This window comes from Rhinoraja longicauda, chromosome 38 (genome assembly GCF_053455715.1).
Source record: "Rhinoraja longicauda isolate Sanriku21f chromosome 38, sRhiLon1.1, whole genome shotgun sequence".
NCBI classification, from domain to species: Eukaryota; Metazoa; Chordata; class Chondrichthyes; order Rajiformes; family Arhynchobatidae; genus Rhinoraja; species Rhinoraja longicauda.
Window position 1 is genome coordinate 8,010,670 of NC_135990.1, and position 14,214 is coordinate 8,024,883.

General features: G+C 41.1%; 1 protein-coding gene across 1 annotated transcript in view; it reads right to left on the reverse strand.

The window, feature by feature from the left end:
• The window catches only part of LOC144610910 (tetraspanin-3-like), a 51,900-nt gene extending 40,966 nt beyond the window's left edge, over nt 1–10,934 (reverse strand). The window contains exon 1 of the mRNA XM_078429900.1: nt 10,718–10,934. Within this exon, the coding sequence (XP_078286026.1) occupies nt 10,718–10,780 (63 nt within the window). The 5' untranslated portion in view covers nt 10,781–10,934. The remainder of the gene's footprint in view (nt 1–10,717) is intronic.
• Between the last annotated feature and the right edge of the window lie 3,280 nt (nt 10,935–14,214).

The window sequence follows — 14,214 nt, forward strand, 5'->3', positions numbered from 1 at the left end:
AGTGGACCAGGGAGTTACGGAGGGAACGGTCTCTGCGGAACGCAGAGAGGGGAGGGGATGGGAAGATATGGCCAGTGGTGGGGTCCCGTTGTAGGTGACGGAAATGTTGGTGGATGATATGTTGGATCCGCTGGCTGGTGGGGTGGAAGGTGAGAACGAGGGGGATTCTGTCCTTGTTGCGAGTGGGGGGAGGGGGAGCAAGAGCGGAGCTGCTCTTGTCATTAACTGTTTCCTTTCTCATTACTTTCAACTCCCCAAAATGAAACGCACACACACTTCCAAGATTAAATGCCCAAGTGCCATCTCCCTGCCCATATCTGTAACTGCTGTATCCGTTGATAGCCTTCTTCACTCTCTATAGCTCCACTAATTTTTGTATCATCTGCAAACTTGTTAACCTACCCATCTACATTGTTGTCTGAGTCATGTATATATATCATAAACAGAGGTCACAACAGTGAACCTTGCAGAACACATTGGTCTGAATTCCAGCCAGAATAACACACATGCACAACAAGCCTATCGTCTAAGAGGAAGCTAGTTCTGAATCCAAACAAACAAGTCACTGTGCATCCCCTGCATCTATCAGGATAAGCCTACCACAAGGGACTTTTATAAAATCCATGTAGACAACATCCACGGCCCCACCCTCATCAATCACTTTTGTCACCTGCTCAAAAAACCTCAATCATATTAGTGAGAAGTGACCTGCCTTGGAGAAAGCTATATTGACTACCCCTAATTTGCCGATTTTCATCCAAATGAGAGCAAATCTTATCCCAAAGAATTCTTTGCAATAGCTTCCCTACCACTGATGCAAGACTCAACGGCATATCATTTCTTTGATTATCTCTACTTCCCTTCTTTAGCAAAAAACAATATTGGTTACTAGATCAAGTGGACCCGTTGGGCCCAAACCTCCCCTGCATTTGTGCAGCACCCTCTCCTCCTCCCCGCTCCTCCTCCCCGCCCCTCCTCCCCCTCCCTCTCAACCCCCCTTCTCCTCCCTCCACCCCCCTTCTCCTCCCTCCACCCCTTCTCCTCCCTCCACCTCTTCTCCTCCCCTTCTCCTCCCTCCACCCCTTCTCCTCCCTCCACCCCTTCTCCTCCCTCCACCCCTTCTCCTCCCTCCACCCCTTCTCCTCCCTCCACCCCCTTCTCCTCCCTCCACCCCCTTCTCCTCCCTCCACCCCCTTCTCCTCCCTCCACCCCCTTCTCCTCCCTCCACCCCCTTCTCCTCCCTCCACCCCCTTCTCCTCCCTCCACCCCTTCTCCTCCCTCTACCCCTTCTCCTCCCTACACCTCCCTTCTCCTCCCTCGGAGATAGATTTAAACTTTAAAATGTGAATAACTTTAAAAATATAACACTGATTTCAATGAAACTTCTTCCTTTAGCACCAAAGGGACGACGGTGAGTAAGGTGGGCCTAAAATTATCGCACTATCTTGTACCATTTTGACTGTAGTTCAGGAACAAACAAACAAACAAACGAGAGTTTTAGTATATAGATTCTCCAGCCCACCAGGACCTTACCTGTGGCTAGAGAATACAAAGATCGTCAAGGCTTCTGTAATCTCCTCTCTTGCCTCTCTCAATAACATGTGATAGATCCCATCAGGCCATGGAAAATTATCCACCTTAATGCTCTTTAGTTTAGAGATTCAGCATGGAAACAGGTCCTTTGGCCCACTGAGTCCGTGCTGACCAACGATCACCCGTACACTAGTTCCATCCTTTACACTAGGGACAATTTACAGCAGCCAGTTAAGCTACAAACCTGTACGTCTTCGGAATGTGGGAGAAAACCAGAGCACCCAGAAGAAACCCTTTGCCGACACAAGGAGAATATACAAACTCCTTAAAGGCAGTACCCATAGTCAGGATTGAACCCAGGTCTCTGGCGGTGTACAGCAGCAACTCTACTACTGTGCCGCCAATGGCTAGAGTGTCTCTTGAAGACACCCAACACCACCTCCTTGATCTTAAACTGCCCTACTACAATAGCACACCCCACATTAATCTCACTCTCCTTCATGTTCTTCTCCATGGTAAATATTAAAGTACATGTTTAGTACCTCGCTTACATCTGCGGACTCAAAGCATAAATTCCCTCCTGTAATCCTTGAGCAGTCCTACTTTCTTCCCTTCAATACCCTCTTGGTTTTAACGCATGTGGAAAAAGTATTTTTATGTCACCTTGTCAAAAATAAATTAAAAAAATTAGTATTTACTGTTAACAAGGTCAACAGGTCACAAGGTCTTGAGACTTTATTGCATGAAACTCTGGTACATTCCTCTTCAGTCGCCAACTTCACCCCACAAACACAGAAAAATAATATTCTTACATCTATCTCTTTGGAGACCTTCAAGCTATCTTTAATCAGACTTTATCATGCACTAAATGGTGTATCCTTTACCCTGTATCTGTACACTGTGGACGGCATGATTGTAATCATGTATAGTCTTTTTGCTGACTGGATCGCACGCAACAAAAAACCTTTCACTATACCTCTGTACACGTGGCAATAATAAACTAAACTGCTAGTTACTAACAAAAAGGATTTATAAAGATGGTTTTAACCTACTCAGAAATATTATTTTGTAGGTTTGAAACCAATAGACACTTAGATTTTATCTAGCAGGAGGTGAACAGAACATTAGAAAGTCCTAAATTTGAAAAAAACGATTTTGCTGCAGCAATTCATCTCAATCACGATTTGCCCCCTAAGACAGCACAGACCAGCTTAAAAGTGTGTTATTAAAAAGATCAGCTAAGTCAACTGACCAGGATTTAAGTGCAGTACCTTAATTAGGCTACATGCCCTGGGGAAATAGTTGCAAATCAATTTTGGTTCCAATGATCAAGTTACCACCATTCTGCTGCCACATCTGTTCCATCAAAATATGTACAAAAATCTGATCGCGTAAATTATATATGGGAAGGGGGTGTGGAATAAGGTCACTTCACAAAATCAATGTGGCCCTTCAGAGAAAAATATTAAATCCTCAAATACTACATTGAGAGCGAAGAAAAAAAAATTGTGTTTAGAATAATGGTCTATACATCCACAAAATTAATAAGCCCAATGCAGAGCTTTGATCACGTAATTGAATGCTATCGATTATAACTTACATTGTAGTTAACAACACTGTAGCTTTTGATACTGCTGAATAGAAGTCTCAAGATTCTGCCACTTTCTTTTTCCCTCCGTCATCAACTAAATATGAAGAAATTACTGGAGGATATTATAACAGGTCCCTCAAAAGCATTTCATGTTTTGCATTTCTTCAGTGCATCTGGCATATTTAATAATGATTCTTAACCTTTACTTTTGTCTGAAGTTAAGATATGTAATTTAAAAAAAAATTAATTGCAGGGGAAGGTTGTCAAAGAACGCAGGTAGGATATGTCAGATGGAAATTAGGGTGGAGAAGAAGCAGGGAGAGTTTAATTTGGACAAGTGAGAGATGGTGTATTTTTGGAGATCAAATGCAAGAGGAAAATATATGGTACATGGCTGGAGCCTCAGGAGCATTGAAAGGGATCTTGTGATCCATGTTCATTAGTCCATGAAAATGACAACGTAAGAGGATATGGTGATAAGGAAGGCATATGGCATGTTTGCATTCATCAGTTAGGACACGGAGTACAAATCTGGCAAGTTGTTTAGGCGGCCACACGTACTTCAACCAAAACTTGGATACATGGTTCAACCGGTTAAACCTGCCTTTGAATGTAGTATGGGCGTACAGTATTAGTAGGGGTATGACAAGAGGAACAAATAAGTTCAGATGTAAAATACACACTGAAGCTTTTATTTATCTAATCATACTACTGCCTGTACATGGTAGGTAGCTTTCAAATCCATTTGAAGCTTTAGCTCAAAATACTGCCATCGTTGATCTCAACAAAACAGGAAAAATGGGGAAGTGGTGAATGGAAGGTAAAAAATACATGAAAGAAACAAAAAAATGAATTCATGTCTTTAATGAAACCAGATTTATAATTTATGGGAAGTGGTTAATAAAAGGAATGGGGGGGGGGGGGGGGATCCCATGTTAATGGGGTAGAAACTTCAGTCCAGCTAGCAGGAATAGAATTCACTGCAGCTTATGCGAGAGGCATAACCAAAAATTCAGCTTTTTCTAAGAACTGTCTACATCTTTTTTTACCATTAAATTTCTGTGCCTTCCTTTTCCAAGAATCAATCTTTATTGTGTAAATGCTATCCTTGTATTTCAACATAATAAGCACAAATGTGCAAGCTTTGTATCTTTGTGACTTCTTAACAAAGAACCTCTTTTCGTTAGCAATGGCCCCTGAATTTCCAGACATTTCTAACAAGGCAGTTCTTGATAATGTGCCCAAATGGTGCACATAGAGATCTACCTTGTCAAGCCAGGAAAGTCTAAATCAGGAGAAACTGATACGACAACCACCCATGCTTACATACTTTTAATGAATCACACCAGTCTGAAAGTGCACCTGAATCACATAAAGGAGCATTAAGGAAAATGATGAAAAGTTTGTACAAAGTAGTGGATTCTCTCGTGTTCAGGAGAGAAAGATAGAGAAGCAGAGAGGCTTAATGGGGAAATTCTACAGCTTTAAAAGCTTGACTGCTGAAAGTACTGTGGGCAATAGTGCAGCAATTTAAGTGGGGATAAAGAAAAGGTCAGAATTGGACCAGTACAAGGCTGCAGGAGATTTCACTGACAGAGGGGGGGGAAAACAAAAATCACTATTTTATAATTGCTCCACCTTTGTGCTTCTGCTTCCAAGAGCCCAAACTCTTGAATTTCCCACCCAAACCATTTCCCTTCTCTAGGATGCTCCTGAAACCCAAACATTGACAAAGCTTTTTGTCACCTGCCTAAATACTTTCCAAAGTGTTGTGCCAATTTAAGCAGGCTTTGGAGTTTTAATTGTGCCTTTAATGAAACAAGTTTTTGCTATTAAAAACGCAGATTTTTGATTTGATTAATTTTGCAGATATTTGTGAAAATGTTAATTATCAACAACTACATATGGGGAGGAACTAAAACAGGGAAACAAAGAAAACTAATTTAACTAGAGTGGCAACATGAGTTTCTAAGAAGGGAAAGGCAAACTTTGAATGTCAAGTCAGATGTTCTGGGCTGCAAAATTGTGAATCTATTTTGTGGTTGATAGGGTATAAGAAATTGTCAAAGCCCATACAAGCTGCATATTGGTATAGGTTTATTATTGTCACGTGTATCGAGATGCAAATGAAAGAATTTTTGCATGCTATCCAGTATAGTTAAATATTATGGTTATTTTGTGGCTCTAACTTTTGTAATGCAAAAAAGCACCTTGAATAAGCGTCAACCACACTGACCTGAGTGTTTCAGTATGACTTTATTTACAACCAGAACAAGGGGCATCAATGTGAAACATTACCAAATTTTCTCTGAAGATATTATCGGAGTATTTCCAGCATTTTAAATTTTTTTATTGTTGCGCTATGATCACTAATCAGTGCAGATTTATTGTGGTAATAGCAGCAAGAGATTATGGGTTTTCTCTGGGTTAGGTTGAAAGTATCAGCTAGGCTTTTATCGTGATCGTTTTTAATCAAATCATTGATATTTCTGTGAATTTCTATATATTTTTAAACAAATCATTTGTAAAAATCCCTTCTAGGCTCAAAGCCAATGACAAGCTATGCAACAAGTCATTGGCTTTATATACCCATGCACAGAGGCTAGGTTAGGAGTCTCATGAATCTGAAACAATACGAGCAAAACCATCTAACAATATGCACCATGCACCACTATCCATGAAGGGTGTTTGGAATGTGTTGCTGTGAAGGCACAAAGGCAGATTACTCCTGATCACTATTGACTTCCAAAAAAGGCAAAAAAAATGGAATGATTAAAACTCGGCTTGATCATCTGGCTAGCAGCAGAGTCAAAATCTCATCTTCAATAGGCTAACCCAACGTCCTGCTCCCTCGAGGCATCTTAAAACCAACAGTTTTGACCAACATTGTTGTCAATATCTCCTGTTGCACTGCATTGATTAAAATGTTGAATTCCATAAAGAGTAAACAAGATGCTGGTGATGTTAAATGCTGCAATGTAGGGGTGAGCGGAATGAATGGATTTGGCACGAGGACAGCATATTTTAGATCAACTCTAAAACTATCAAGGAAAAGGAATCAATTATGGCGCAAAGTGCTGGAGAAACTCAGCGGGTCAGGCAGGATCTCTGGAGAACATGGACAGGTGACATTTCAAATTTCACCGATACATGTTCTCCAAATATGCTGCATTACCCACTCAGTTACTCCAGCACTTTGTGTCTTATTTGTAGCATCTGAAGTTGCTTGTGTCGCTCAGTTTTGGCATATGCTAATTGCTTATCTGATTAACACTTAATTTTTATGTGTGACAAAAATCTCTTTTTACCTGTACAATGAAAAAAGGTATATTGAACAGAATTTGTTTCAGAAGACTTAATTCTAAACATGGTCAGTTCCATTTCATGACTTAAAATAAGGCTCAGCTAAATGTATCTACTTGAAAATGAAGAGCATAAAGGATAATTAGTTCCTTCTATTGTTATATGGACCACTTATATAGGTTCAAAGACATTTAAAGGGATTTCAAGTTAAATTAGATTAATTTTGCAGATATTTGTGAAAATGTTAATTATCAACAACTACATATGGGGAGGAACTAAAACAGGGAAACAAAGAAAACTAATTTAACTAGAGTGGCAACATGAGTTTCTAAGAAGGGAAAGGCAAACTTTGAATGTCAAGTCAGATGTTCTGGGCTGCAAAATTGTGAATCTATTTTGTGGTTGATAGGGTATAAGAAATTGTCAAAGCCCATACAAGCTGCATATTGGTATAGGTTTATTATTGTCACGTGTATCGAGATGCAAATGAAAGAATTTTTGCATGCTATCCAGTATAGTTAAATATTATGGTTATTTTGTGGCTCTAACTTTTGTAATGCAAAAAAGCACCTTGAATAAGCGTCAACCACACTGACCTGAGTGTTTCAGTATGACTTTATTTACAACCAGAACAAGGGGCATCAATGTGAAACATTACCAAATTTTCTCTGAAGATATTATCGGAGTATTTCCAGCATTTTAAATTTTTTTATTGTTGCGCTATGATCACTAATCAGTGCAGATTTATTGTGGTAATAGCAGCAAGAGATTATGGGTTTTCTCTGGGTTAGGTTGAAAGTATCAGCTAGGCTTTTATCGTGATCGTTTTTAATCAAATCATTGATATTTCTGTGAATTTCTATATATTTTTAAACAAATCATTTGTAAAAATCCCTTCTAGGCTCAAAGCCAATGACAAGCTATGCAACAAGTCATTGGCTTTATATACCCATGCACAGAGGCTAGGTTAGGAGTCTCATGAATCTGAAACAATACGAGCAAAACCATCTAACAATATGCACCATGCACCACTATCCATGAAGGGTGTTTGGAATGTGTTGCTGTGAAGGCACAAAGGCAGATTACTCCTGATCACTATTGACTTCCAAAAAAGGCAAAAAAAATGGAATGATTAAAACTCGGCTTGATCATCTGGCTAGCAACAGAGTCAAAATCTCATCTTCAATAGGCTAACCCAACGTCCTGCTCCCTCGAGGCATCTTAAAACCAACAGTTTTGACCAACATTGTTGTCAATATCTCCTGTTGCACTGCATTGATTAAAATGTTGAATTCCATAAAGAGTAAACAAGATGCTGGTGATGTTAAATGCTGCAATGTAGGGGTGAGCGGAATGAATGGATTTGGCACGAGGACAGCATATTTTAGATCAACTCTAAAACTATCAAGGAAAAGGAATCAATTATGGCGCAAAGTGCTGGAGAAACTCAGCGGGTCAGGCAGGATCTCTGGAGAACATGGACAGGTGACATTTCAAATTTCACCGATACATGTTCTCCAAATATGCTGCATTACCCACTCAGTTACTCCAGCACTTTGTGTCTTATTTGTAGCATCTGAAGTTGCTTGTGTCGCTCAGTTTTGGCATATGCTAATTGCTTATCTGATTAACACTTAATTTTTATGTGTGACAAAAATCTCTTTTTACCTGTACAATGAAAAAAGGTATATTGAACAGAATTTGTTTCAGAAGACTTAATTCTAAACATGGTCAGTTCCATTTCATGACTTAAAATAAGGCTCAGCTAAATGTATCTACTTGAAAATGAAGAGCATAAAGGATAATTAGTTCCTTCTATTGTTATATGGACCACTTATATAGGTTCAAAGACATTTAAAGGGATTTCAAGTTAAATTCCTGATCTTCTATATTAGCCAACTCCATCAATAAATGTAGCAATTGCAGTTGTTCTTACACTACTATTTCTGAATATGCATAACTTCACAATATTTTGAATAAGTAGCTCCAAAATAAAAACATACCTAAGCCATTGAAAGTTTTCAGCCAAGGGATTTGAATTTTCAATATTTCAGGAACAAGACCAATTAAAGATATTATCCAAAACTTCCCATTGCTCTAAATGCCATGCTTTTAAATCTTCCAATCCCATGTTTCAGATCAAAAATGCTGTTATTAAACATTTCCAGTTGGATAGTAGGATTCAATAATTTAGCACAAACTTTTCAAGAACACAAGAACACGAATATGAGTATGCAAGAGGTCCCTGAGAACTACTCTGCATTACAAGGATAATTTCTGACTCTGTGAATCAAGTCCATTTTCATACCCCATATCCATATTGGTGTATCCAAGAAAATCTACAGACCCCCCCAGCCTTTAACGTCTTCAAGGCACTGAACACATCTCTCTAGGGTAGGGATTTGCATCCATTTACAACTGACTATTTTAAGAAATTCTCTTCTTCATAGTCCCAAGACTATGCCCTCTAGTTCTGGACTCCTCATTGAAACGAAACTGCCTTTTGGCATCGACTCTCACCAATCCCTCTCAAAATTTTGCATACCTCAAAGAAATCATATCTCATTCGCCTCGACTTCACTGAGCATAGGCCAAATTTCCATAATGACAGGAATCAGGCTTATACATCTATAAGGCACATAATCCAAAGAAAGTATACCCACTCTCAGGTATGGAGACAAAAAATCTTCAGTGTTCTAAATGTGGTCTTAAATTCCTACATCACATCAAAAATTACTTTAGTTCTCCACCTCGTCATCCTTTGCAATTGCCATTCAAAAGTACCATTGCTGATCTGTGACCCAACACCACATGGTGATTATTCACCAAAGATTTGTACTATATTTGGTTGACAAAAAGACTAAATTAACAACTTTGCATTAATAACTACTTGTGGAAATTTTCCCAAATTTTCCCAAATCTTTGTAGCTACCCACCCAGTTCTCGGTTTAATGCTACATTTCTCAGTGCTATAATATTACTATCCATTACCCTTCATTACAGTTTTGAGCAAATTATCCTTTATCCTTCTAAATTGTAGAAACATGACTCAAGGTGACTGAAGCTTGATTAAACCATAAGTATGCCAAATCTGCTATATGCAACTAACCAGCTTTCACATTACAAAGAACAGTATTTAGACAAATTAAAAATGAAGCTTGACTTCATTTGGTTCACTAGTTTCTCTCCCCCCAAAGTACTACCTGTTCTGAATATTTATAAAATCTTGCTTATTTTTCCAGATTTATAGCATCTGTGGCATTTTGATTTTAAACTAACAATTTAATTTGATCCACAAGATACAGTCAAAAGACACCCAAGGGTGAATGACACTAAATACAAATTGGCACTCACACTTCTACGCTATTTTTCAAACTGCAATGAGTGATGTTTTGTTTATAAATTGTAATATTTTATTAACTGGTGTTAAATTGAATATGCATCTCAATAATGTTTTAGATTAGAAATTTCATCTGAATAAAGACTCTTTCTACATTATTGAAGCCTTGAGACAATGAATACAATGGGAGACTGTATCGAATTACCCAGTAACTATATCTAACTTGGCATATGAATCATTTAAAAGGGAGCTGGCCAGAGCTATTTCCATCCAAGATTTTACATCTTCCCTTCCCATTCAGAACATGGGGGATATTTCTCCTCGAAGAAAAAACAGATAATCGTTTTCAAAAATAAACTAAACGCTGTAAATATTCAGATCGGACTGTACTTTGGGGGGGGGGGGGGGGAGAGAAACTGGTGAACTACTGAAGTCAAGCTTCGTTTTTATTGTGTCTAAATACAGCTCTTTGAAATGTTGCATACGATTCTTTAAAGCAGTCAGCAATGAAGCGAGGCAGGGACAAATGCTGGAGAATTAAAAAAGAAAATGTATGAGAAATACTTGGATCTCAAAAATACTAAAATGTAAATCTATAAAAGGGTTTTAAGATAAAATTCGAAGAGAATAAAGCCTGATTTATTGTGACTAGTCTCTTTCTTTTTTGCTCCACCGTGCGGCAGCCTGACAACCAGCCACAGCTGTATCACCACAGGTTTTCCGTGCACCCAAACTTCACGCCGTGGATAGTCCCGCCCTCGTTGCCTCGCAACGGCGGGCCCAGCCAATCAGAGCGCCCGGCGCCGCGTCAATCACGCCCCCTTTCGGGCTTCCGGTCATCAGGTTAGGTTGCACCGGCTGACGGCCATGGCGACGGCGCAGACCTTTCCTTAGCGGACGGTAAGTCCTTCTTGCTTCCCACCCACCCCCCGACCGGCCGACCTACTTACCCAGAATATCAGGTTTAAAAACACCAGCACGGTTTTAGACAACGTTATCCCGCACTGACCCATCTTTCACACTGGCGCGGTCTCCTCCCTGTGAGGTGTGTGGGTCGTTGCTCCTCCTCGCCGCCCAGGCCCAACCCCGCCGCCTCAGCTTCCAACCGACAAATGCAGGACGACGGCAGCCGGAGCCGGGGTCACGCGACCAGCCCGCCCACGTGACACCCCGCGTCACCGAGGCATTGCGTCATCGCTGGCTGCACGCCTGCTGTCAGTGCTCAGAGGGAAACGTCACCCATTCCTTCTCTCCAGAGATGCTGCCTGTCCCACCGAGTTAGTTACTCCAGCATTTTGTGTCTCTCTTCAATTTAAACCAGCATCTGCAGGTGTTTTTTTCCCTACACATGCTGCCTGTCCCAACGAGTTACTCCAGCATTTTGTGTCTCTCTTCAATTTAAACCAGCATCTGCAGGTGTTTTTCCCCCCACACATGCTGCCTGTCCCAAACGAGTTACTCCAGCTTCTTGTGTCCATCTTCGATTTAAACCAGCATCTGCAGGGTTTTTTTTCGTACACATGCTGCCTGTCCCAACGTATGAGTTACTCCAGCTTTTTGTGTGTCTATCTGCAACTGAAGAAGGGTCTCGACCCGAAACGTCACCCATTCCTTCTCTCCAGAGAAGTTTCCTGCCTGTCCCGCCTCTCTCTCTCTCTCTCTCTCTCTCTCTCTCTCTCTCTCTCTCTCTCTCTCTCTCTCTCTCTCTCTCTCTCTCTCTCTCTCTCTCTCTCTCTCTCTCTCTCTCTCTCTCTCTCTCTCTCCCCCCCCCCCCCTCTCTCTCCCCCTCTCCCTCCCTCTCTCCCTCTCTCCCTCCCTCCCTCTCTCCCTCTCTCCCTCCCTCCCTCTCTCCCTCTCTTCTCTCTCTCTCTCTCTACGTTTTGGTCGGAGACCCTTCTTCAGACTTCTCTCCATGGACGCTGCCTTTCCCGCTGAGTTATTCCAGCATTTTGTGTCTGTCTTCGGTGTAAACGAGCATTTGCAGTTCATTCCTACATAAACAGCTAACAATGACCTCTTTCCTTTATCATAACTTTCATTCATTTGCTCTATATCTCTCTACATCATCGTCTGTATCTCTCATTTCCCTTTCCTCTGACTCTCAGCCTGAAGAAGGGTCTCAACGTGAAAAGTCACCTATTCCTTGTCATCAGAGGTGTTGTGTGAGCCGCTGATTTACTCCAGCTCTTTGTGTCTATCTTGTGTTTTAATTGTCACATGTCCCAAATAGAACAATAACATTCTCACTTGCAGCAGCACGACAGAATATGTAAACATAGTACACTGTAAACAATATAATAAACGAGAAAAAAAGGTTTTGTGTGTATAAGTGCTGTAGCAACTCAGCAGGATGGGCAGCATCCCTGGAGAGAAGGAATGGGTAATGTTTCGAGTCCAGACACTTCGTCAGAACAAGAGTCAGGGGAAAGGGAAAGTGCAATATAGAGAGATATAGAACAAAGAAATAAAAAGATATGCAAAAAAGTAACGATGATCATGGAAGCAGTCCATTGTTAGCTTATAGATTCAGCTAACAATGGACTGCTTCCATGATAACAAAGGGGGTATCTAACAGTTAGCCCTTGTTAGATATCCCTTGATTCCCTCATCTCAGTCCTAAATGGCCTACCCCTTATTCTTAAGCTGTGACCCCTGGTTCTGGACTCCCCCAGACTGAGAGTCAAGAGAGCGGGAGACTTGAGATGTGGAAGGGTAAGGTGTGAAATTGACCGATCAAAGCAAACGGTGATCAAGGAAATGTAGAATGGTACATTTTTAGCTGAGGGGAAGATGACACTGAGGTATACAATCAGTGAAATATGAGGGTGAATGATAAGACTGGGGGGGGGGCGAGTTGATACGAAAGTAGGGATGGTAAGTAAGAAAGCTTTGTATGGTTCAAATGAAACATCACCAACTTGCAACGATAACTGCTTTTATCTTCACAGATGCTCAGATGCTTCCTGCCATGCTGATTGCCTCCAGCATTTCCTGTTATTAATGACACATATTGAGAACAAAAAGGAGTGCGTTGATGGTAACTATTTCTACAAGAGGGAGGACATGGGGAGGGGGCAAAAAAAGCCACAACAATGATATGCAGGGCAGCTGTTGGAAATCTGAAATAAAGGAGGACGCAGGAAAGATCAGCAGGGCAGGTAGCGTCTGTGGAGATGGAAAACCGAATTACTTAAGAAGTGGCCAGCATTAGAAAGAACAAAATGAATTGCAGATAATGAGTGTCGGAAACAAAACCAGAAAATTCTCAAAACATTCAGTAAGCTATGCAGCGTCAGCAGATAGAGAAACAGTCATTCAGAAAGATGATGATTCACCCCTCCCAGTATCCATGGGAGGTCATCAATCTGAAATTCCAACACCATTTCCCTCTACCCCCAACGGACACTGCACAACCTGCTAAGGTTCTTCTGCAGTTCCAATCCCCCCATTGTAGGAAGTGTGTGGGGGCTTTGGAAAGGGTGCCGAGGAGGTTTACCAGAATGTTGCCTGGATTAGGGGGTATTCGCCACAGGAAGAGGTTGGACAGACTTGAATTGTTTTCTCTGGAATGCCAGAGGTTGCAGGAAGACCTGATAGGATTATATATTATGAAACTATGAGAGGTATAGATAGGATAGACAAAACCTTTTCCCCAGGATGGAAAAATCTAATACTAGAGGGCATAGCTTTAAAGTGCGAGGGGCAAAGTTTAAAGAAGATGTGCAGGGCAGGTTTTTTTTTACACAGAGAGCGGTGAGGGTGGCAGATACTGTGAAGGTCAAGTCAATGGGTATTTTTTTAAACGGAGATTTTATAGCAAGGGTGTCAAGGGTTACAGGGAGGGGAATAGGGTTGAGAGGGCAAAATAGATCAGCATGGCGGAGCAGACTCGAGCCGAATAGCCAAATTCTACTATGTTTTATGAAATGCCAATCTCTGGCTAAACATTTAGAATATAATTTTTAAATGATCTATCCCAGTTCAATACTGGGTCCTTCTAGAATGGGTTTAGTTATCTATATACTAAAACTCTCGTTTGTTTGTTCCTGAACTACAGCCAAAATGGTACACGATAGCGCAACAATTTTAGGCCAACCTTACTCACCACCTTGGTGCTAATGGAAGAAGTTTCAATCGGTGTTATATTTTTTAAATTATTCACATTTTAAAGTTTAAATCTATCTCCTAGGGTGGTAGGGGGAGGATAAGGGGGGTTGAGGGGGATGGAGTGGGGAGAGGGCAAGGGAGGGAGGGGAGGGGAAGGAGGGGAGGGGGAGGGAGGGGGGAGAGGTTGCTGCACCAATGCAGGAGAGGTTTGGGCCCAACAGGTCCACTTGGTCTAGTATTTCTTAAAGAGTGAAACTCCAGAACTGTGTCATTCAACCATTTACCATAGGGCGGAACTATGGCGCAGTGGTAAAGTTGGTGCCTTCTAATGCCAGAGATC